The following is a 21819-nucleotide window of genomic DNA, read 5'->3' as shown; positions in this document are numbered from 1 at the left end:
CCTCCTGGAAGACCACGCCCTAAAAGCGAAGGTGCCTGTTACAAGTCGGCGACTTTGCGCCTGCGCCTGCGCCTGCGCTTTGGCCTCGAGTTCCGCCCCTCTCGGGGCCGAGGCTCGCCGTGGTGGACTCCGCAGCTGCGCAGCTCGAGTGCCAGCCCTTCCACCCCTCTGCACCCCGCCGCCTCCTGACGCCGGGCGTGACGTCACCACGCCGGCGGCCGCCATTACAGAGAGCCGAGCTCCGGGGCTAGAGCGAGCGGAGGAGGAGGGCAGCGGCCGGCGGCCGAGCATTGCGCGGCGAGCCATCGGGCCAGCACTACCGCCGAGCAACCGCCAGTGGCCATCCACGTTCCCCGGGAGCCGGTGGCGGCGTGTGCGTGTGGCCCGTGTGCGGGCGGCGGCGCGGGAGTAGCGCGGAGCGGCAGCCGGTTCGGACGGGTGGCATCATGGACGAGAAGGTGTTCACCAAGGAGCTGGACCAGTGGATCGAGCAGCTGAACGAGTGCAAGCAGCTGTCCGAGTCCCAGGTTAAGAGCCTCTGCGAGAAGGTGAGCTCCACTTGGGCGGTGGGAGGTGCCGCGGCCCGGGCCCGGCGAGAAGGAAGCGGCCGCGGGGAGGGTGCAACATGGCGGAGGCCGCCGGCCCGGGGCCCCGAACCTCCCAGACTGGCGCCCGGCTCGGCCCGGCCGCAGCTCCCGGGCGACCCGGCGCCCCCTGCCTCGCGCGCGGGGATTGGTTGTCGCCGCCTCCGCCGCCTAAAATGGCGCCCTTCACCCGACTCCGGGCTACGGAGCCTCCGGGCCTTAGCGCCGGGCCGGGTGGCAGGGGGAGCGGAGACCGGGTGTGCCAGGTTCTGGAACGGTTTTCAGATTGCAGTGAGAGGGCTTGGGTTCTACGATCTGGGAGTGGGGTCTGGGACTCCACTGTGAGGTGGAGGAGAGGCTTGTTACTCGTACCGTGGCTTAATTCCTAGGTCCAAAAACTATCCAGAGGATTCCCCCAAAGGCAAGCTGGTAGGCCCGATCCTGGGACCTAGCTAAAGGTCACAAACCTTTACTATTCCGGAGTAGTCTTAGCGAGATCTTTTTAAAGTGTTTTTTAAAGGATTTCAGAATTAACCCTTAATTTCTACGGAGATTATGAAAGTTACAAGGCAGAAGTAGAACTTATTTTTCATAGTTGGACGAAATGAATTTGGTGAGTCATACTACATAAGGAGCTTTTGAATGGAAAATCAAATGTCAGTTTAATCTGTGATTTATATGCTGACTCAAATTGGATAGTGTGAAACCCTTCTCTAAGCTTAACATATTTGGCATGTTGCCATTAATTTTAAAACGAACGTAAGTTGTAAGAGCAGCAAATTTTGTCTCTTGGCTCTTTGTTGAAGGAGTTACTTGCTTGTATTTTTGTAGCTGTAAGTAATAGTAGCTGTTGATTGAGCGCTTACTGTATTACACACATTTTGCTTAGTGTTTAAGTAATATCTCACAGAGGTAGAATACGGAATGTTTTAGTCCAGCTAATACTAACACTAAACTTTATATTTTACCCAATTCTGGTTTTTCGCTAGGAATTGGGGCAATAGTTAGCCTATTTAGTTACTAGTTACAGCTTTCTAAAGTATAGAAAATGCTGCTTTCCAATATGAATATTTTAACTTACCTTCTCGATATTAACTTTGGAACATTTCATTTCAGAATTGTGGAATATTTTGTATTAGTTTAGAGCTATTGTGCTAACTCGTTTGTGGTTTGATGTGAAAATCAGGTTCATGAGCTACATAATGGATGTGCTCTTAGGAAGCTTTTCAAGAAACAAGACTTCAAATAATTTCAATTTAAATGAGTTAAGTTTAGATTTATTTATCCCAAGTCTCAACAAAACTACCAGTTGACCAGGTGACATCTTATTTTGGAGCCAAATTTTAATGGTAGCCACGTAATGAATGAGTCTTGTTGCTTCTTGAACCTTCGTTCTCTTGCATCGAAAAAAGTTGGTATTTATTTTAAAGGTTTAGAAATACACTTTCGATGTGTATTGTCAGGTCTTAATATCGATGGTGACTTTAATTGACTTTAGGGTTCTTTCTGTACATTTTCTGTATAAAGACTTTGTGTTAGTTGGCTACATGACTAGTCATTTGTACAGAAAACATTGGATGAGAGGTATTGATGACGTAATTGGAAGACCACTGGAGTGAGGTCAGGACTGTAGTCTCTGGGAGACTGAGTAGTTGTGGCTGACTTTTGGGCAACCACTTGATTTGGTCCACGTTTTTCTGTCAAAATTTAAGAGTTAAAACAGATGTTCCAGGGTCTCTTCATATCTTTGGTTAATTCCTTCAGCCATTAATACTTTGTTTAAATATTAAATACCTATTGAATATACAAGATAGCTTACTCTTGTAAGGGAAATTATAAACAAATAATCATTCTTATTCTCACGGAGTCTGAAATCTAGTTGCTAACCTGTAGGAGATCAACCATGGAAGTGAGGATCTGTGTTGGCTTTATAGAAGATAATGTTCGGTGCTAAGATGGGATGGCTAAAGGTAGATGCATCTGGTAAATGTGCTCACATTTTAGATCTTGGAGCCAAATAGATGGAAATATTTGAAGTTAGATTTCAAGAAGTGGATCCTTTTGGGGGCTATCAACACAGTCTTCATTGTTTTTTAGTTTGTAAGTATTTCCACTTTTGGAACCAGATTAGCAGTCCAAACTGAGTTAATTTGAAGACAGCTTTTTTAGGTATGTGGGATGAGTTAGGATGCTTGCATCACTTGAAATAATCTTTTGTTCAAGTCTCTCTAGTAAGATAAAGGTTGTCTTTCCACTGTTAATATTTGTATAGTCAATAGCACATCTGATGAAAGCTACATATTTTGAAATCTTGAGGGCAGAAGATTTTTGTATTTCTTTTTTAAGATTTATTTTATTTATGCATACAAGAACTGGGGTACAGGCCAGAGATGCTGTGGGGGGGTGGTGAGAGGATTCACTAAGAGTGTGGAACAGAACAGGCAGACTGACTGAAATACACTGCTGAGGGGAGCAGCCGGTGAGACAGGTGAGGCCTGCCTAGCCATGTGGGTTGCTCCCTGGTCCGTGCCTGGGATCAGAAGTGTGTGCTGCAGAGGCTTCGGATTGCTTTGTAGTGCAGTGCTTAACCCCTCGGGCCACCTGGGAAGCCCTGTATGTATGTATGTATGTATGTATGTATGTATGTATGTATGTATGTATTTATTTAAAGAAACTTGTTAGAGGGGCCTCCCTGGTGGCACAGGGAGTTAAGCCCAGGGCTGTGAAGCTGTCTGCGGCCTTTGTGATTCGAATTTGATCCCCAGCCTGCTGGGAGCAACCCACATAGTGTAAAAGACCTCTCCTGTCTCACCTGCTGCTCCCCTCAGCAGTGTATTTTGGTACATCTGCTTGTTCTGCTCCCCACTCTCTCTGGTGAATATTCTCACCCCCCGAGACTCTGGCCTGTACACCACTTCTTAAAAAAAAAAAAAAAAAAAAACAAAAAACACTTGTTGGAGATAGCTTTCTTAACAGTTGAAAATTTCATTGAATTTTAAGAAGGGATGATAACGTAAATGTTCCATCTTTCATCCACCTGAAGATGTCTGATTTGAATGGAATATTTAAAATTAAACAGTAAGATAAAAATGTGCCATGAGGCTATTGTCATAAAAATGCAGAGAATTCAAGTGAGTATTTATAGACAAGGGTGGATGATATATATGTTTACATTGTATTTGTGTTTTTTATTGAGGTAATGTTGGCTTACATGGTTTGTATTTTTGGAAGTATAGGGTTTCCCCTTTCAGGTGCCTTTACCATAGGACTTCCACCACCAAAACACTCATAATCCACCATAGTCCAATTGTGTACTCTCCCCCCACTTCGTTGAATATGGTTTTAATGCTACCAACTAGTCATGCTCTTCCTCCCCCAGATGTGATTAAGATTTATAGCAAAGCTAAAGTGGTTGTGTGTGCTGTATACCTTGTTGTTTGGGGGGGGTTATAATTTGTTGATTGTTTAAAGACTTAGCAGTGAGTGAATGCAGTTTTGTCTCTGTACAGTCCTATAGTCAGTAATGTTACTGCATGTGTATAACTGGCTTGGTATGTTTCCATGTACAAATTGGAGGAGGTAAATAGTATGTTTGTTTTTGCATTAACTATAGTGAAATATCTTTTGTTGTTTTCCTTCAGCAGTAGCTTAAGTATGGTATTTGGCTTTGGTGTCTTAGCAGACTTGTGGAAAATGTTGTTTGATAGCCAGATTTTTTTTTTTCCCAAAGGAGTTCTTTACCTAGGTATGCTGTTTTCCATTGCTCTAAAGCACTATAAATAAAAGGCAGTAGCTAAAGCTTTACTTAGTTTTAGCATTTGTTACATGAGTATGAAAAAAAGCAGACTGCTTCCTTCTAGTTGGATGAACTGCAAATTATTTGATCAAGATTAAACTCCTGCATGGAATGGGTAATATATTTGTGTGAGTCTGTGTGTGTTTAAAAGGTTGTTTGGCTCATTTCCATGAAAGTAATTTAAATGTTGAGCACAAACAGTTGAGTGAGAGGGAAGCACAATATAGAATATTATCTACTTTCACATGCACAGTTCTTTTAACAAGTTTATGGGACATTTATTGTCCTCAATTACAGATAGAAATCAGAGGTTTAGAAAGGTAAAGTAACTTGACTATATAGGCTAAATTGAGATTGCCTAGACTTGGGGATTTTAAACCCAATGTAAAACATTGGTTGAGTCTTGTCTTGATATAGCCAACTTGCTGTTCAAATAACATTAGTGGGATGAAAACCGTAGTTCATTTTCTGTGTTTTCTCTGATGGTGTAAATCATGACCTACATACTAAGCTCTAAATGATTCCAGTAAAACATAACTGACTTTTATAATTTATATTGTTCATTACAACTTGTAAGACGCCTTTCTTAGCTTCCATTTTTTGTGTTCCATGATCTCCCATGCATGAAGCAGACACACAGTTAATTTTGGGTTGACACGGTAGCGTAGACAGTGAAAAGTGAACATTCCGATTCAGGCACACAGGTCCCCAGCTCTTCCTTTGTTTCCTCCATCAGAACTAAGAGTTCTGCACCTGCAAATATTAGCTGTATCGCTAAGGTGAAACTATACTACAGAAAGAAGAGTGGGCACTGGAGGAGTGTATGGAATAACATTTGTACCACAAGTCTGTGGTGTCCCTCCCTATATGGCAGCAAGTATTTTCCCTATCATTGTAAGCCAAGTTTGTTCAAGTTACTTTAGGGTATTTTTTGCTTAATTTGAAGGAGATAAACCGGGAAAACCAGGAGACATTGGGTTTGTGTTGAGGTAATAGTGGCGAGAGGGGTCTTTTTTGAGGGTACTGAATAGATATCGGAAAATTTATATGTAATGGTGGAGGGAACCCATACACACCCAGTCACACACTCTCTCCTTTTACCCTTTTCTCGTGTTTTCCCTTGTTTTTTCTTTACTAATTTCTCATTACTATTTTTCTGATGAGAAAAAAACCCTCACCCTACACTCATCTGCACAGGTGATATCTGAGTTGGATGAGAACAAGGATTGAAAAAGTTTTTGGCTTTTTAAAATAGCTTTTTTCCAGCTTCTAGAGCATAAGTGGTACTAAGAGGCTAAAGTGGAGAGAGATCTGGCTCTATAAATGACTGGGGAATGGGGATGGAAAGAACTATAAAGAACAAATTGGGATTAACTGCTTAACTTCACAATACTAAGTTACTGTTGCCTACATATATGTTGGTATAGTAGATTGGAAAGCAAGCACAAGGCAGTAACAGAAATGTGTGTATCTGAATCTGGATAATTTCTAAAGTGTACATGACCAGCTGGCCAGTTGCTCTGGTACTGCCTGTCCCCACCTCTGTCTCAGTCATTTAGGATGGAAATTTTTACCATTTTGTTGTTGAGGGGCCTGAAGGAAGGTTGAGAATGTTTGTTCTACAGTGTGTTGGCATACAGTTAACCTGGCTAGAATGATACACAAAATGTGGTTTGGAAATGTTGTGGAATGTTAGTGATATGTGACAGTGTGCCTTTGTTTTTGCAATTCATTTACTCAAAATTCATTGATCAATTTGTTAATCACAAAAACCCTCATCTCAGTTATTATTTTTAATAGTTTTATCTTTATAGCATTATTCTGAAGGGATTTGTTACTTTTGTTTTGCTCTCATAACAGAATTTCATATTACTCAGGAGGTTGAACAAGTTTTATTTTCCTGTCACCCATAATTTATAAACAAGTAGCACAGTCCATTCTCTATTTCTATTGGTGACTCTGACTTTTATTTAATAAAAAGGCTTAACAAGTTCTTTAGGGAGAACTAGGATTTACAGTGTGGAAGGGACCTTAATAAAGAATATCTAATGCCAAGTGGCCTTTTACAGATAAGAGAGGTGAGAGTCATTGACTTGTTCATAATGGATTGTGGGAATTTATAAACTCTGTAGAGAGCAACATTTCTCTAATTAGTGGACTTTTTTTCCTTCTGCAAGAATGATTGGGAGTATTTAATTCATGCATACGTGTAGATAATTTAGTAAAGATCAAAGCATACTTGGGACATATGCCTTTAAAGTAAACAGTGTTACTCATTTTGGTCAGAGGTGAGGGTTATTTGGCACAAACAGATGGAAAAACATTAAATCCTATTTTTTAAATATGATTTTAGAAGTATCTGTCATCCCTTATTTATCTCTTTCTATTAGACCTTAAGCTTTTAAACTAAATAGCAAAAGCAGGTTCCTAGAACATTACAGCAAGGGTTATAATAAGAGTATACTCATACTGATTTTAAACAAAGAAGGTTGAAATGTTTCATAAAATACTAGAGACATCTGTTCTACATAACTAGTGGAAGATGAGTGATATGAAGAGAGGTTCGTTGATATTTGAAAATAATGAACTCAAGGTTGGTTCATTTGCTTCTTCTTGTTGTTGTTTAAAGATTTATTTACACATAGGCCATAGGTGCATGGGGAGAGAGAATTTACCAAAGACAGAGTGGGGAACAGAACAGGTGGACTGACTGAAATACACTGCTGAGGGGAGCTGTGGGCGAGGCAGGAGAGTTCTGCTGTGCCACATGGGTTAGCTCCCTGGCCAGCCAGGGATTGACCTGAGTGGCATGCTGTTAGCTTCATACTGCTGCAGTTTAACCCCTTGTGCCACCAAGGAGGCCCTGGTTCATTTGCTTTCAAGACTAGTAATACCTTACATACCACATCAGAGTAAAAATTAGCCATATATACAAATTTATCATAAATCTAATTATTTTGCAGTTATGAAAATCAAATAACCCTGTCTTTTACTTTCATAAAAGCTGTATGACGCAAAATAAATCCTCTTACGATATTGAAAAAATGATTCTGATTTGCAAATTAATTACTTTGCCATTTTAAAAAGTGTTCATATGTATTCAATTCTGCTTAAACGAAACAGCAAAATTATAGAACTTAATTATTGCATTTTTTTCCAGCTCATCTTTATGGCTATTTTGGTAAATGTACTCAACTATGATTAGCAAGTTTACATGAGCAGAAATTCCAACAAACATTGGAATTAATAATCAGCAGATTTTTTAATGGAAAAGTACATTAGAACAACATTTAGCTCTGAATACCCATAGTACATGTGTGGACAATTTATATGAGAGATAACACTGTAAACAACTAATAAAAATTTAGAACTTTGGGGCCTCCCTGGTGGTACAAGGGGTTAAGATGCAACCTCTGAAGCCATCTGCAGCCACTGCAATACAAGTTCATCCCTGGCCAGCCAGGGAGCTACCCACATGGCACAGGAGACCTCTCCTGACTTGCCCACTGCTCCCTTCAGCAGTGTATTTAAGTCAATCTGCCAGTTCTGTTCCCCATTCTGTCTCTGGTGAATCCTTTCCCCCACACACACACAAACTTCTGGCCTGTACTCCAGTTCTTGTATGCATAAATAAATCTTTAAAAAAAATTAGAACTTCAAGCTGAAAAATTCAATCAGATAATATCTGAAATAGATGGGAATGAATACATTCTTCCACTTACTGTAAAAGTAATCCAGTTTTTTTTTTTTTTTTTTTTTGTGGGATCCTCACCCGTGGCCGGGGATCGAACTGGCGCTGCAGAGGCTGCAGGCAGCCTCGCAACCCAGCGTTTAACCGCTGCACCACAAGGGGAGGCCCAGTTTTTTGTTTGTTTGTTTGTTTTTGTTTTTGTTTTTTAAGATTTATTAATTTATTTATACAAGCACTGGGTACGGGCAGAGGCGCCAGAGGGTGAGAGAATTCACCAGAGCCAGAGCAGGAAGCAGAACAGACTGACAAAATGCACTGCTGAGGGGAGCAGCGGGCCGCAGGAGAGGTCTGTGCACCATGTGGGACCCTCACCTGGTGGCTGGCGGCTGGGAATTGAACCGGCGCTGCAGAGGCTGCGGGCAGCTTCGCAACCCAGTGCTCAGCCACTGTGCCACCAGGGGGGCCCCACTAATCCAGTTTTTTAATAAACTGGGCATAATTGAGTTTTTTAGTACCAATGAACTCCCTCCCCCCCAAAAAAAAAGTCAGTAATATTTTGCCCCCTAGTCAGTCTCATAATTGAACATTGTTTTAAAGGAAATAATTAAACAACACAAGTGTAGATGTGTTCAGTGGGATAACAGGTTAAAATTACCACAATATTGCTGTAGGAAATTAAGCTAGTGAAAATTCAGGATACAAAATGACCAGTCTGTGTGAGTGAAAAATAACTGGTAGGGGATACAAAAAAATAGATTTTGTTGGTTTGGTAGGGTTGCAGCAGTAACAGTTTCATCATTCAAATAAACAATATTAGCATTCTAATGTTTTTCCCTTTTTTTTTTTTTAAGATTTATTTATGCATACAAGAGTTGGGTACAGGACAGAGATGAGGGGAGTGAGAGGATTTACCAGAGACAGAGTGGGGAGCAGAACAGGCAGACTGAAGTACACTGCTGAGGGGAGCAGCGGGAAAGACAGGAGAGGTCTGCTGCGCCATGTGGGTTGCTCCCTGGCCGGCCGGGGATCGAACTCCTGCTGCAGAAGGTGTAGATTGCTTCATAGTGTGGTGCTTAATCCCTTGCGCCACCAGGGAGGCCCCATGTTTTCCAATCTATAAACAGCTGTGCTGCATGCATTATTTTTATAGGGCTCAGTGGAAATTATTTTGCTTTTGTGTGTCACTAATGGAATTAATATATATGTTCTTGGTGAATCTTCTTGGTTTCTGTGTTTTTGTTGTCTTTCTTGAAAAATTTTGGCTTGAATGATCTCTGAGGTGTAATTTAGGCCTAATTCATCTGTATTTTCCTGTTGTTATTGTGGTTAGGCTTAGCATGGTTATTTGTGATAAGCTCATTAATTAGTTAGCCTATATACTTTTGGCCTTGTTCTGAGAAGTTTTATAGCAAGTGTTTTTTCCCTGAACTCATTTTTTCCTGCCCATACCATTACAGTTCCAATAACTAAAAATTATTATGGTCCTTATTGCACTATTTAAAACTTGATTTTTAGCATCCTCCCCCACCTCTATGTTAATTATATTAGTGGAGATATTTGAAGGTAGGAATAGTTTCAGAGGAAGCAAAAAAGTTAGCGTGGTATGTTTTGCTTCTGCATATAATTCAGGTGACATGAGGTTTTAAATTACAGGAGTCCAAATGCCAGAGAGCAAAGTAGTTGTTAAAAACAAAACAAAACAAAATCTCTAATGTTAATTAAGTTCCAGTCAGAGTCTGGTTCTGCCATTTCCTTTGAGTGTTAAAGTAGAGAAATGAAGTTGAATTTCCACCTTTGGAACTTATGATTGATTGAAGACGTGGAGGCGCTAAAGGTGACTCATTAGAGAGATCCCATTAGGTAAACCAGAATGGATTCTATTAGGTGCTTCTGGGACCTGTAGGTCTGATTCCTTGAGAGAGCAGTTTCCCTCAGAAATCTCTGAGGCTTTGTTATCTGGGATACTGTGTTTTGGTGTAGTGATCATCTGAGAGCTGATAAATTGAGACCAAAAAACCAAGAATATTTTTAAAACTGATCCTTTGTAAATTTGGATTTGTTAAGTAGATTCCTGCTTTAGATATTGATCGGTTGTTGTCATGCATTGAAAATACAGTAATGTAAGCCCAAAAATACATGGATATTGTGTAATTTGTAACTTAAATTGGTAAAACTTACTCCAGAATCATTTAGATTTGCTAATGGAGTGGATGGGAAAAACCAAATTCTTCTACCCACTCACTTTAATACCTCAGTCATCATGCTTTTTTTTTATAATCTCTTGTTTCAATTTAATTAAAATTGTTTTTGATACATTTGTTAGGACCCATGTTTACAATTTTGCCCAGTGTTTTTACAGAATTCACCAACCACTTGTATGAAAGGATGGTTAAAGACTAAAAAAAAAAATTTCTATACCCCAAAAATGTTAACCCATGTGACAGAAGATCAGACCTATAAATATACCTCGGTTGACTCATGCTAAAATTATTCAGATGCCCCACTCACATGGTCTACAGACGTTGGAGGCAATAGTAATGTGAATATTAAATTGTAAGTGATTTGTATTTTAATAGGATGTACCTACTGTAAAAGTGATTTGGTCATACAGTGGTCTGCTGTATACACAATGGTTAGCTTAATTGCATCTGATATATTATACTCTTTTCTTTTGGATTTAATTGTGAATTATTGTTCCTGGTCTAAAATTTGGTAGGAAGGGAAAAGCTTTGACTCTCCTGGATTTAGAAGTTAAACATCCTCAGTTTGTAGGTACAGTGTACTTTTCATTTTTAAGGACAATTTGGTGGTGTCAGCATGAAAAAATACAAGCGGCTAGATATAATAGATATACTTCACAGCATATTTCAAGAAACATAGTTGCATATGCATGCAAGAGTGCCAATAATTGGGTGTCCATTGCAGTATTTTTATTGCCCTTCTCGTCCATGTTTTATAATCCCTTAGGAAAAAACTGCATGATCTGTATGTTTATATTACTGAATTTAGAGATGCATTGTTAAGCAGGCTGCTGAAAAAATGCCAAGGAAAATTTGTGTCTGTAGGCATGTAATATGTACTTAAAATTTGTAAACAAGGTTTTTAAAGGATGTTCATCAGCATGCTATTTAGTAGTTACTTTGCCTAAGGGGCAGAGGGATTACAGAATGTGATCTTGGGAGACATTCAGTTTTATCTGCTGCTAAAACCTTTTTTTACAAGAATGTATCATTATACACCTAGCAACAATTCTCTGTGGTAATTTCACGTCCATGTTGCAGTGTATTCCCTTCTCATTAAACACTCTAGAACACCATTCCACAAAATTGGTTACACATAGAAGACTCCTCTTCCAATTAAGTCAGAATCTTTAGGTGTGAGATCTAAGGCACCAATAATTTTAAGTTTCTTCTCCCCATCCTACACCATAACAAGCTTAGGTACAGCTAAGTTTAAAAACCACTCTTCAAAATTCCCACACTTTGGGGGGAGCATATTTGAAGGCAACTCATCAAACTCTGATTTTTTTTTTTTTTTTTTTTTTACATTTCCCAAGTGATATGTAATGTGGAGCTATGAATGGTTACATACCATTTTTAAAAAACTAGTACTTGTCTTCTTTGTCATTCAAGAGGTAATGAACAGTGCTACTCACTAGCAACAATTCTCTGTGGTAATTTCACCCCCATATTGCAGTATATTCCCTTTTCATTAAACATTCTAGAACTCCATTCTGCAATGTTGGTCACTTATAGAAGAGACTCAGTAAATGTTGATTAGGTATATGAAGCAAATGCCTTAAACCTATTCTCAGAACAATTTTTTTTTTCAATTTTTTATCTTACTGAAAGCTGACTCTCCCTAAGGAAATCATATATCTTCTCTAAGAGCCTTCCCAGATACGAGTGGATGCTGCTTCCTGCTACTCAATGATGAACTTCTTGCAGTTTCAGTCTTTTATCTAGATACTTGGGCATATTTCCTTAGAGCTAGCTGTTACCTATTACTCCTTTATTCTCCAGAGAACTTGGTAGCAATTCCCAAGCCTGTATTTCTGTTGTTGGTCTTGGGAGACATCCATCATTTTCCCTGAAGGCATCTATCGAGAACCTCAATATTTTTGTTTTGTTTTTAAGATTGATTTATTTATGCATAGAACTGGGGTTGTGGTCCAAAGGTGCAGGAGGTGAGAGGATTCACCTGACAGAATGGGGGGCAGAACAGGTAGTTAGTTAACTAAAGAACTGCTAAGGAGGGCAGTGGGCAAGACAGGAGAGGTCTGCTGCACCCTATGTGGGTTAGTTCCCTGCTGTGGGGGATTGAACTCAGGCCATAGAGGTGATAGTGCTGAATCTTAACCCCTAGGCCACCAGGGAAACCCCATTTGGTGAGTTCTTAAAAGCCCCATCTGGCGAATTTGATTGTTATATGGAAAATAGATAAAGACAGTAATAATGGGAATAGGTAGCTCATTGTGGAGGTTAGCATAGTAATTCAAATGAGATAATGGTCACTTAGACCAGGGTAATGGCAAAAAAGATAAAAGCAGAGAAATAGGTAGATTTGAGATAGTTTAGATTAGGCAGGACTTGGCGATTTGTTCACTGGATGCTGTTGGCCTGTAAGCTCTATTTCATTTCATTCATATACATGCCCTTATCTCTGAAATCCTAAATTCACTCATCAAGTTTTCTGCTATTGAGTCACTGTTCTAATACTACTGTGAATATACTTGTTTTTCTGTCTGTGCCCGTGCCCTATTCTCTCTCTACATTTCCTATCTCAGTTGAATTACTCAGGGTTTGCCTGAGTGTAACTCAAGACTTAGTGTTAAAACCAGGCTTTTTGGTCACCCTACACTGCCCTGTTCTGCACTCTTTCATGGTAAGCTTCAACTATGTTAACATTTCCCTTAATTCCTGGACTTTATGCCCATGATTACATCTGCCTGTATGGAGCTGCCTTCCATTCCCTTCCTGAACTAACTCCTGCTGCCCAGTCTTTCGTCCTGGAGCAGTTTTCCTACACTGTCCAGTTGCTGCTTACTCTAGCATGTTTCAGCGTTGCCTTTTCTTTTGTTTTTTTTTTTTTTGTTTTTTTTTTATAGAGGCATGTTTTCATTTATTTATTTATTATATTTGTTTGTTTGTTCTGTTTACACATGCACTGGGCACAGTCAGAAGCGCGGGAGGGTGAGAGAATTCACCAGAGCCAGAGTGGGGAGCAGAGCAGGCAGAAGGACCGAAGTACACTGCTGAGGGGAGCAGCGGGTGGCAGGAGAGGTCTGCGCACCATGTGGGATCCTCCTCCGCTGGCCGGGGAGCAGCCGGGGATCGAACCGGCGCCGCAGAGGCCGCAGGCAGCTTCGCAACCCAGCGCTCAACCGCTGCGCCACCGGGGAGGCCCTGCCTTTTCTTTTGTAATGCTTGTTTTAGTGACTGTTTCTCTTGCTGCACTGCCTACTTTTATGTGGGCTGTCTTGTTCACTGTGCAATTTTAACATGGCCTCTACCAGTTACTCTCTTCCCCCTTTCTTTTACAGTACTTAGCACAATCCATATTTTGTTGTTTGTTGGTGGTCCTGTTGTTGTCAGTCCCTCCTGTGGGAAACACCTATCACTCCAGTGAACAGGGCCTGACATAATAGTGTCATTCGTATGGTTGAGTAAATCAGTGATACTTTGCCTGGCATACAGTAAATGATCAATAAACATGTGAGTAGTCACAGTGTAAAACAGGAAGTCTGTTTTGGCATAAAAAGCATAAAAAATACAGACAAAATTTTAAATGTCTTCCAAAACTAAAGTCAAGCAACATTCAGAAACCCTCATTAGTTTCTGGATGTTTCCTGGAATCTTGAAGGGACAAGCATTATAATTAGAACTGAAAAGTTAAGAAAGTGTATATACATGAATGTCTTGCTCCATTTTCAATGATTTTACTTATAACTGCTAATGATAAGTCTTTTTAGCATTTAATTAGATGGCAACAGATAGGCCCTACAACTGCTTTGATGAGAGGAATGGGGTAATCTTGATAAAACATTTTTTTCTGGGTATGGATAGAAACCAGCAATAGCTTACCTTCTTACTTTAATAGGTTCTTAACTGCATGCAATTTTTTCTTATACCGAATCTGACCTTTGAGTTACATTAAGTGTAAATAAACATCTTTGTTAATGTCGTAATGCTACATATATTTGTTTACTTTTTTCTCCTTCTGTAGGCTAAAGAAATCCTGACAAAAGAATCCAACGTGCAAGAGGTTCGATGTCCAGTCACCGTCTGTGGAGATGTGCATGGGCAATTTCATGATCTCATGGAACTGTTTAGAATTGGTGGCAAATCACCAGACACGAATTACTTGTTTATGGGAGATTATGTTGACAGAGGATATTATTCAGTTGAAACAGTTACTCTGCTTGTAGCTCTTAAGGTAATTATATGTTTGGGCATATTGAACTGGTTAAGACAGTCCTCTTGAATGTTCTTTTTTCCCCCTGGTGAATTTGTGATTTTCTCTGTATGAATATTAGGTTTTAGGTTTCAGAGTAAAACTTCACATTATTGAATGCAGGTATTTGGGTTTGGGTCTTATAAATCATAGGTCTGTCTTCATTCTGAGTATAAGGGGGTGGTGTAGAATAAAAACAAAAGGTTATATTCGCTAAGGAAGAGAACACTCCAATCATTTAAAAAATATTAAGAGCACTCATCAACTAGAAATTTCATTTAGTTCAGTAAATCGGCGTGTGGAAAGGTGATAAAAAAAAATTACCTTTCTAGATCCTTTTGAAGTTTTGTAAAGGAATGAAGCATATCAGATGTTGGGGTGTTTATTTCCTTTGACACAGTAATCCTATATCAAAATTTTACTGTGAAAAGTTCAAGGGGAAAAGAGCTTTATTTATGTGAAGACATAAATTACATCATTGTTTTTAATACCATAATGAATTGCTCTAAATATCCAACGGTAAGTGAATATCTAATTATGATTTATCTCAGTGGAATAGTTTGCAACCATTAAACTTAACATGATAATTTAGAGCTGTAGAGATGACTAAAAAACAAAACAAAACAAATTGCTTTGTACCAGTTGTAGCTTTGGGAAATGTACAGAGATCTGATGTTAAAACACAATGGTAAATGATTTTTAGAATGGCAGGCTTTTGCCTTTCCCTTAAAATAAATGGTTTTATTTTACCTTTTGGGGATATGATCTTATTAAAGAATATGCAGAATGACAAAATGATGCCAGAGATTTCTAATATTAGAACCAATGACTAGGTTTTGGCGAGAGCTGAATTTTAGGCAAATAATGTATGTATTCATGAAGCTTCTTGTCTGAATCCTGTAAAATACTACAACACATTTTGGGCGGTAATAATGTTCTGCATCTGTAAAATGATTTTGGATTAAACGATAGAATGTTTCAGTAGTGATTTCTAGATATGATGAAAGCAACCTTACATGCTAACCTGGACCTGTATCCAGGAGAAATGAGTACGAATTCATGTTTAAAGGTGTTATGGGCTGAATTGTGGGTATGCCCCCTCCCTACCACACACCCAATCCAGAAGTTGAAGTCCCAGACCCCACGAGGTTCCTTAGAATGTAACTGTATTTGGCAATAGAACTTTTAAGGAGGTAATTAAGGTAAAATGCAGTCATGTGGGCCTTAATCCAGTTTGGTGTCCTTGTAAGGAGGTAATAGGACACAGGTAACAGAGGGGAGAGAGGTCTTCAGAAGAAACCAATCCTGTCAACACTTAGAGCCTTAGAAATGTAAGGAAAAACCAGTTGTTTAAACTCCCCAGTCTGTGGTACATTGTTAGGGCAGCCTGGCACACTAATGCAGAGGGGAAGAAAATATAGCTGATACAACTGGATCTCCATTTGCAAAATGAACTTGGATGCCTCATACCATACAAATGGACTACATTTTATCATAGACCTAAATGTAAAAACTAAAGCCTTAAATCTTATAAAACAGGAGAAAATCTGTAATCTTGAATTAGGTAAAGATTATTTAGATCTACTTAAAGAATTATCCATGTTACTTTATCAAAGTTAAGATTTTCTTCAGATTACATCACAAAAAAGTGTATGTACTCATTTTTTTTAAAAAAAACTATTAAAACTCAAAAGACAAAAATGGACAAAATATTTGAATAGATGTAGGACTGTTCAATAAGCACAGGAAGAGACTCAAAATCATGTCAGAGAAATGTAAAAAGTCACAGTCACCCATTAGAATGTCTGTAATCTATAGGCTGATATTACCAAGTCTTAATGACTTTGTAGAGAGATGGGGGCCTTCATACACTGCTGCTGGCAATGTGAAGTGGTCCAGCCACGTTGAAATGCAGTTTGGCAGTTTCTCCAAAAAAAAAAAAAAAAAAAAAAAATCAGCATACACCATATGATCTAGCAGTTATACTCAATGATCTAGCAGTTATACTCAATGTGGGAATCTACCCACGAAAAATGAAAGCATAGCATATGTCCATACAAAAATGATCATAGCAACAGTATTCATAATAGCCCCAATCTGTAAATAATCCAAATGTCCTAGCAGTGAACAGAGAAATAAAATGTGGTATAGCCATACAGCAGACTACGGTGCAGCAATAAAGAAGAACCAAACTACTGACCAGTTCACAGAGAAGCCTCAAAAATATTCTGGTAAGTGAAAAAGACCAACACAAAAGATTTACATATTGTATGATTCCATTATATAAAATTTTTTTGGAAAGGCAAATTTCAAGAGACAAAAGTAAATGTGTTAGGACTGCAATAGGCATGAAGGGTTTTTTAAGGATAATGGAAAGGCTAAAACTGGATTGTGAAGATTGTTACATGCTACAAATTTACTGAAAAATCATTGTAATGTTTTAAGAATTCATTTTGGAGTTTCACAGGACTATGCTTGGTGTAAAGTTAGTGGTAGAGTGGGAGTTTGATTTTGGTTGAGAATTAAGGTTGGCAAATACCTGTAGACAGTGTTTGTAGATGTGGTTTCAGTTTGGTGTGCAATGTGTAGGTGTGAGATATCTTTTTGTGTGTGTGGGAGAAGGGGGGGTACCCTTGCCGGCAGCCGGGGAACAAACTGGTGCTGCAGAGGCTGCGGGCAGCCTCGTAGCCCAGCGCTCAACCGGAGCAGCTCCTCCAGGGGAGGCCCGGTGTGAGATACCTTTTCCAACAAAATTGGAACTATTTCTCCCTGTAGAGTTGTTGTTTGATTTTTGAAGAAGCCGGCTATTCATGTTGTTTTCCATTTGTTTCAGGTTCGTTACCGTGAACGTATCACCATTCTTCGAGGAAATCATGAGAGCAGACAGATCACACAAGTATATGGTTTCTATGATGAGTGTTTAAGGAAATATGGAAATGCAAATGTTTGGAAATATTTTACAGATCTTTTTGACTATCTTCCTCTCACTGCCTTGGTGGATGGGCAGGTATGTAACTCTTTTAAAACTTACATGCCCGGTTGTTTTAAAGCATCTGCTTTCTTAATGTTTAGGTTACAGTGATTTATTTTTTTCACCATCATGTTCTTTTTTGGGCCTTTTGAAGTGTCACCTTAGTTCCAGGCACTGAACTATATGTTGGTATCACAGGGATAAAAGATATCCATCTATCTTCTCAGGCCGTTTCTGGACAAGTCTAGGAGATGTAATTAACTATTTAGTGCTCCAGATAGAGGTGTGTACAAAAGAAATTTCAAGTAAATTCTTTGAGAGAAAAAACAGTCTATGGTGACAGTAAGGTCAGAGAAACATTTCTTAGGGTAGCTGATTGAGGTGTGTAGTTGGTGGTTTAAAACAGACTAAAGATGCTGCCGTGACAAGCCTGGTTCTGACAGCACACAGAAACACCAATAGAACCACCTACAGCTTATAGCTTAGCCCAGAAATTTAAAAGTATTATTTTAGGTGAGGTTAACATTGTAAACCACTCTTTTCAGATCTTCTGTCTACATGGTGGCCTCTCACCATCCATAGATACACTGGATCACATCAGAGCACTTGATCGCCTACAAGAAGTTCCTCATGAGGTATTAACTTTTGTTTTAATAAAACATTTTCTGAAAACTTTAAGGAAAAGAGGAATTTAATTTTTAACTTAGTTCATTACGAGTGTTCTCATTTAATTCCAAAAACAACCCCATGTGGTGTGATCATTCTTGCCTACCCCCATTCTTCAGAGAAGGTAACATTGAGAAAACTGACGAAGATCTCGGTGCTTTTAGGACTGGGTTTAAGATTTAGGTGGTGGTTGTCTGTAGAGCCTCTGCCTTAATTACTGGACTAGCCTGCCTAATGATAAAGCTTGCATAGTATAGGCAGATTAAACATTTAGGGCATGGTACTTTTGGGGCTCATTGATGTAAGCTGTGCCTCTTAAAGACATCTGGAAATGGATTCGTAATTATTTGACATAGATATGTAACATAACTATAAAAACCTCTTACCGTTTTCTACAGACACCTCAAAAGTATGATGTAGGGTGCTACTTCTGATACTCAAATTTGCAAGAGGCACTTTATAACTTAACTTGCTTTTCAGGGTCCAATGTGTGATTTGCTGTGGTCAGATCCAGATGACCGTGGTGGTTGGGGTATATCTCCTCGAGGAGCTGGTTACACTTTTGGGCAAGATATTTCTGAAACATTTAATCATGCCAATGGCCTCACTTTGGTGTCTAGAGCTCACCAGCTGGTGATGGAGGTACGTTCTGTTCTTTGAAACCTGATTTGCTTTTTAAGGAAACTTAAATGAAGGAAGATAATAGGGTGTTTTAAATTAATGATATTAAGAACAAGCCATATATTCATGCTGATGAAGTTGCCGTTATAGCCTGGCCTTTTCAGTAGATGCACACTGGAAATAAAATCTTTTGATTACATTGAGATTCACAGTCAGTATGTTTTCGGAGAATTCTTCATGACTGGGAAGCACTTGGGTTTTAAGGATGGAAAAGGGGGTATAATGTTTATTTCATATATGTAGTGTGTGTGTATGGAGGAGAGATTGGGAAGAAATATACTAAGGTGTTGTTTGGCTAAGAGGATTACAGGTGATTTGAAAGAAGAAACTAAAGGAAAAATGGAGTTAATTTGTAGCATAGACCCTTCTATTTAGAAAATGAGGATTCACTTTGGATTACTACTTAGAACTAATTCAGTATCAACAGTAAAGGCTGACATTGCTAAAAATAGGGAGAGAAATTTTTGAACAGTACTTACAAAGGAGCTGATACTTCAGATGGACTTTGAAGAATTAAGCCTGAGAGCCTAGAGGCATCTACTTTGTACCTGGGCATGTCAATAAGGGACCTTCATCTGTGACTAAGGAGAGAATAAAGTTCTGGTCTCCTGGACTATGTTACCGGCCTCCACAAGGAATAGCCATATTCCCATCCTTGGATTGTTGTTAGGGGCACTAAAGTATGAGAAGCTGATAAAATACTTGGCTATTTATATAAGACCAGGTGTATAAGAAGCAGTTTTCTGTTTTGCTTTGTTTTTTTAATGGCTTTTTTTCAGGGGTTTTCTTTTTATAATCCAGTTTTGTAAGTTGGGGAATAATAAGTATATGTGTATATTTTAATGTTCACAGAGTACAGAAAATTGTTAGACCGTTGAGAAGCACTAAAATTTTTCAAAGCCTTTTGGGTGATAGGTGATGTCTTTTTTTTTTTTTTTTTTTTTTTTAATTTTTTCCCCCTTTGTCAAATAGAGTCTCGATTAATTGTGTATTTTAAATAGGGAGTAAAATAGATTTTTATCTGCTTTCTTTTCCTTTCAGGGATATAACTGGTGCCATGACCGGAATGTAGTAACGATTTTCAGTGCTCCAAACTATTGTTATCGCTGTGGTAACCAAGCTGCAATCATGGAACTTGATGATACTCTGAAATACTCTTTGTAAGTTTTTTTTTATTTTTTAAATTAAATTTTTTAAAATATTTATGCATGCAAGATCTGGGGTGTAGGCTAGCAGTGATGAGAGGATTCACCAGAGACAGAATGGGAAGCAGAACAGGCAGAGCCATTGAAATAAACTGCTAAGGGAAGCAGCGGGTTAGACAGGAGAGGTCTGCTGCACTATGTGGGTCAGTCCCCTGGCCAGGGATCAAACTCATGCTGCGGTGGCTACTGATAGCATGAAGTGCTGAGACTTTGCACCAGCAGGGAGGCCCACTCTTATACGTTTTACACCTTAATAGTTGGTTGCCATTACTTGAATATGTAGTTTTAATGAAGATTTAAGATTTAAGGAGTTCATGTTAAATCCTGATTTCAATTTGATTTTTAAGTTTACTTTGATTTTTTTTGTTTGCTTTTGCATAGAAGAACTGGGGTGTAGGCCAAAGGTGCGGGGGTTAGCGGATTCACCAGAGGCAGAGTGGGGAGCAAAACAGGCAGATCTACTGAAATACACTGCTGAGGGGAGAAGTGGGGGAGACAGGAGAGGTCTGCTGCGCCATGTGGGTTAGCTTCCTGACCTGGGATCGAACTCACGCTATAGAGGTGATAGCGCTAAGATTTAGCTTCTACGCTACCAGGAAGGCTCTGATTTTTTTTTTTTTTTTTTTTTTAGATTTATTTATGCATACAAGAGCTGGGGTACAGGCCACAGGTGCCTGGGGGGTGGGTGGGTGTGTGTGTGAAAGGATTCACCAGACAGAGTGGGGAACAGAACAGGCAGACTGAAATACACTGCAGCAGCGGGCGAGATAGGAGAGGTCTGCTGTGCCATGTGGGTAGCTCCCTGGCCAGCCGGGGAGCGAACTCATGCTGCAAAGGCTGTCGATTGCCTCGTAGTGATGTGCTTAACCCCTTGCGCCACCAGAAAGGCCCTGATTTTTAAGTTTCCTTTGTAATGACCCTATATGCTTAAACAGATCAGTGGAAACTTTTCACATGTAGACCTTAATGTGAATTGGTGGTTTTGACTTTTAAACCCATATTTCTGTTGTGGCATTAATAAAATAGGTTCTGGTGGTGAGATTATAGAAATACTAGGTGTTTTAAATTCAATTGTTAGATGATCCTAGGATACCCAATGTATAAAAGTATATTCTACTGGTTGAAGTTGCCTTGACACTTTGGGGGGAGGAATGCAACTAGAAGGCCCTTATAGTTAAATATATGATTGAGCTTTATATTTTTTTTGAAGATTTATTTATGCATACAAGAACTGGGGTACAGGCCAGAGGTGTGGGAGGGTAGAGGATTCACCAGAGATAAGAGCGGGGAACAAAACAGGCAGACTGAATGAAATACACTGCTGAAGGGAGCAACGGGCTTGACAGGAGAGATCTGCTACGCCGTGTGTGTGTCACCTCCTTGGGCGGGGATCGAACTTGTGCTGCAGTGGCTGTGGATTGCTTCATAATGCTGCATCTTATCCCCCTGCACCACGAGGGAGGCCCCTACATGATTGGGCTTTAATTAGGGTTCTTTTACACTAAGGCCAGCTGAAATTGGATTTTTTTTTTTTTTTAAAGTAAGTTTGGAGACTATTCTTGATTTGATTGTTAGCACTTTGATATTTTGAATTATGAACAACTATGTCTTATTTTTCAGCTTGCAGTTTGACCCAGCTCCCCGCAGAGGCGAGCCACATGTTACTCGTCGTACCCCAGACTACTTCCTGTAATGAAATTTTAAACTTGTACAGTATTGCCATGAACCATATATTGACCTAATGGAAATGGGAAGAGCAACAGTAACTCCAA

At 39.5% G+C, this 21819-nt stretch overlaps 1 protein-coding gene across 1 annotated transcript; it reads left to right on the top strand.

Moving 5' to 3' along the window:
• Positions 1-446: 446 nt before the first annotated feature.
• PPP2CA (protein phosphatase 2 catalytic subunit alpha) lies at positions 447-21740 on the top strand (the record flags this gene model as incomplete). Its single annotated transcript, XM_084252017.1, has 7 exons — positions 447-548; positions 14297-14506; positions 17358-17531; positions 18041-18130; positions 18642-18803; positions 19884-20002; positions 21668-21740. The coding sequence occupies 7 exons, from the start codon at positions 447-449 to the stop codon at positions 21738-21740; spliced, it is 930 nt and encodes a 309-aa protein (XP_084108143.1).
• Positions 21741-21819: the final 79 nt, after the last annotated feature.

This window comes from Talpa europaea (genome assembly GCF_964194135.1).
Source record: "Talpa europaea genome assembly, chromosome: 13".
Taxonomy (NCBI): domain Eukaryota; kingdom Metazoa; phylum Chordata; class Mammalia; order Eulipotyphla; family Talpidae; genus Talpa; species Talpa europaea.
This window is presented reverse-complemented; position numbering and strand designations above follow the sequence as displayed.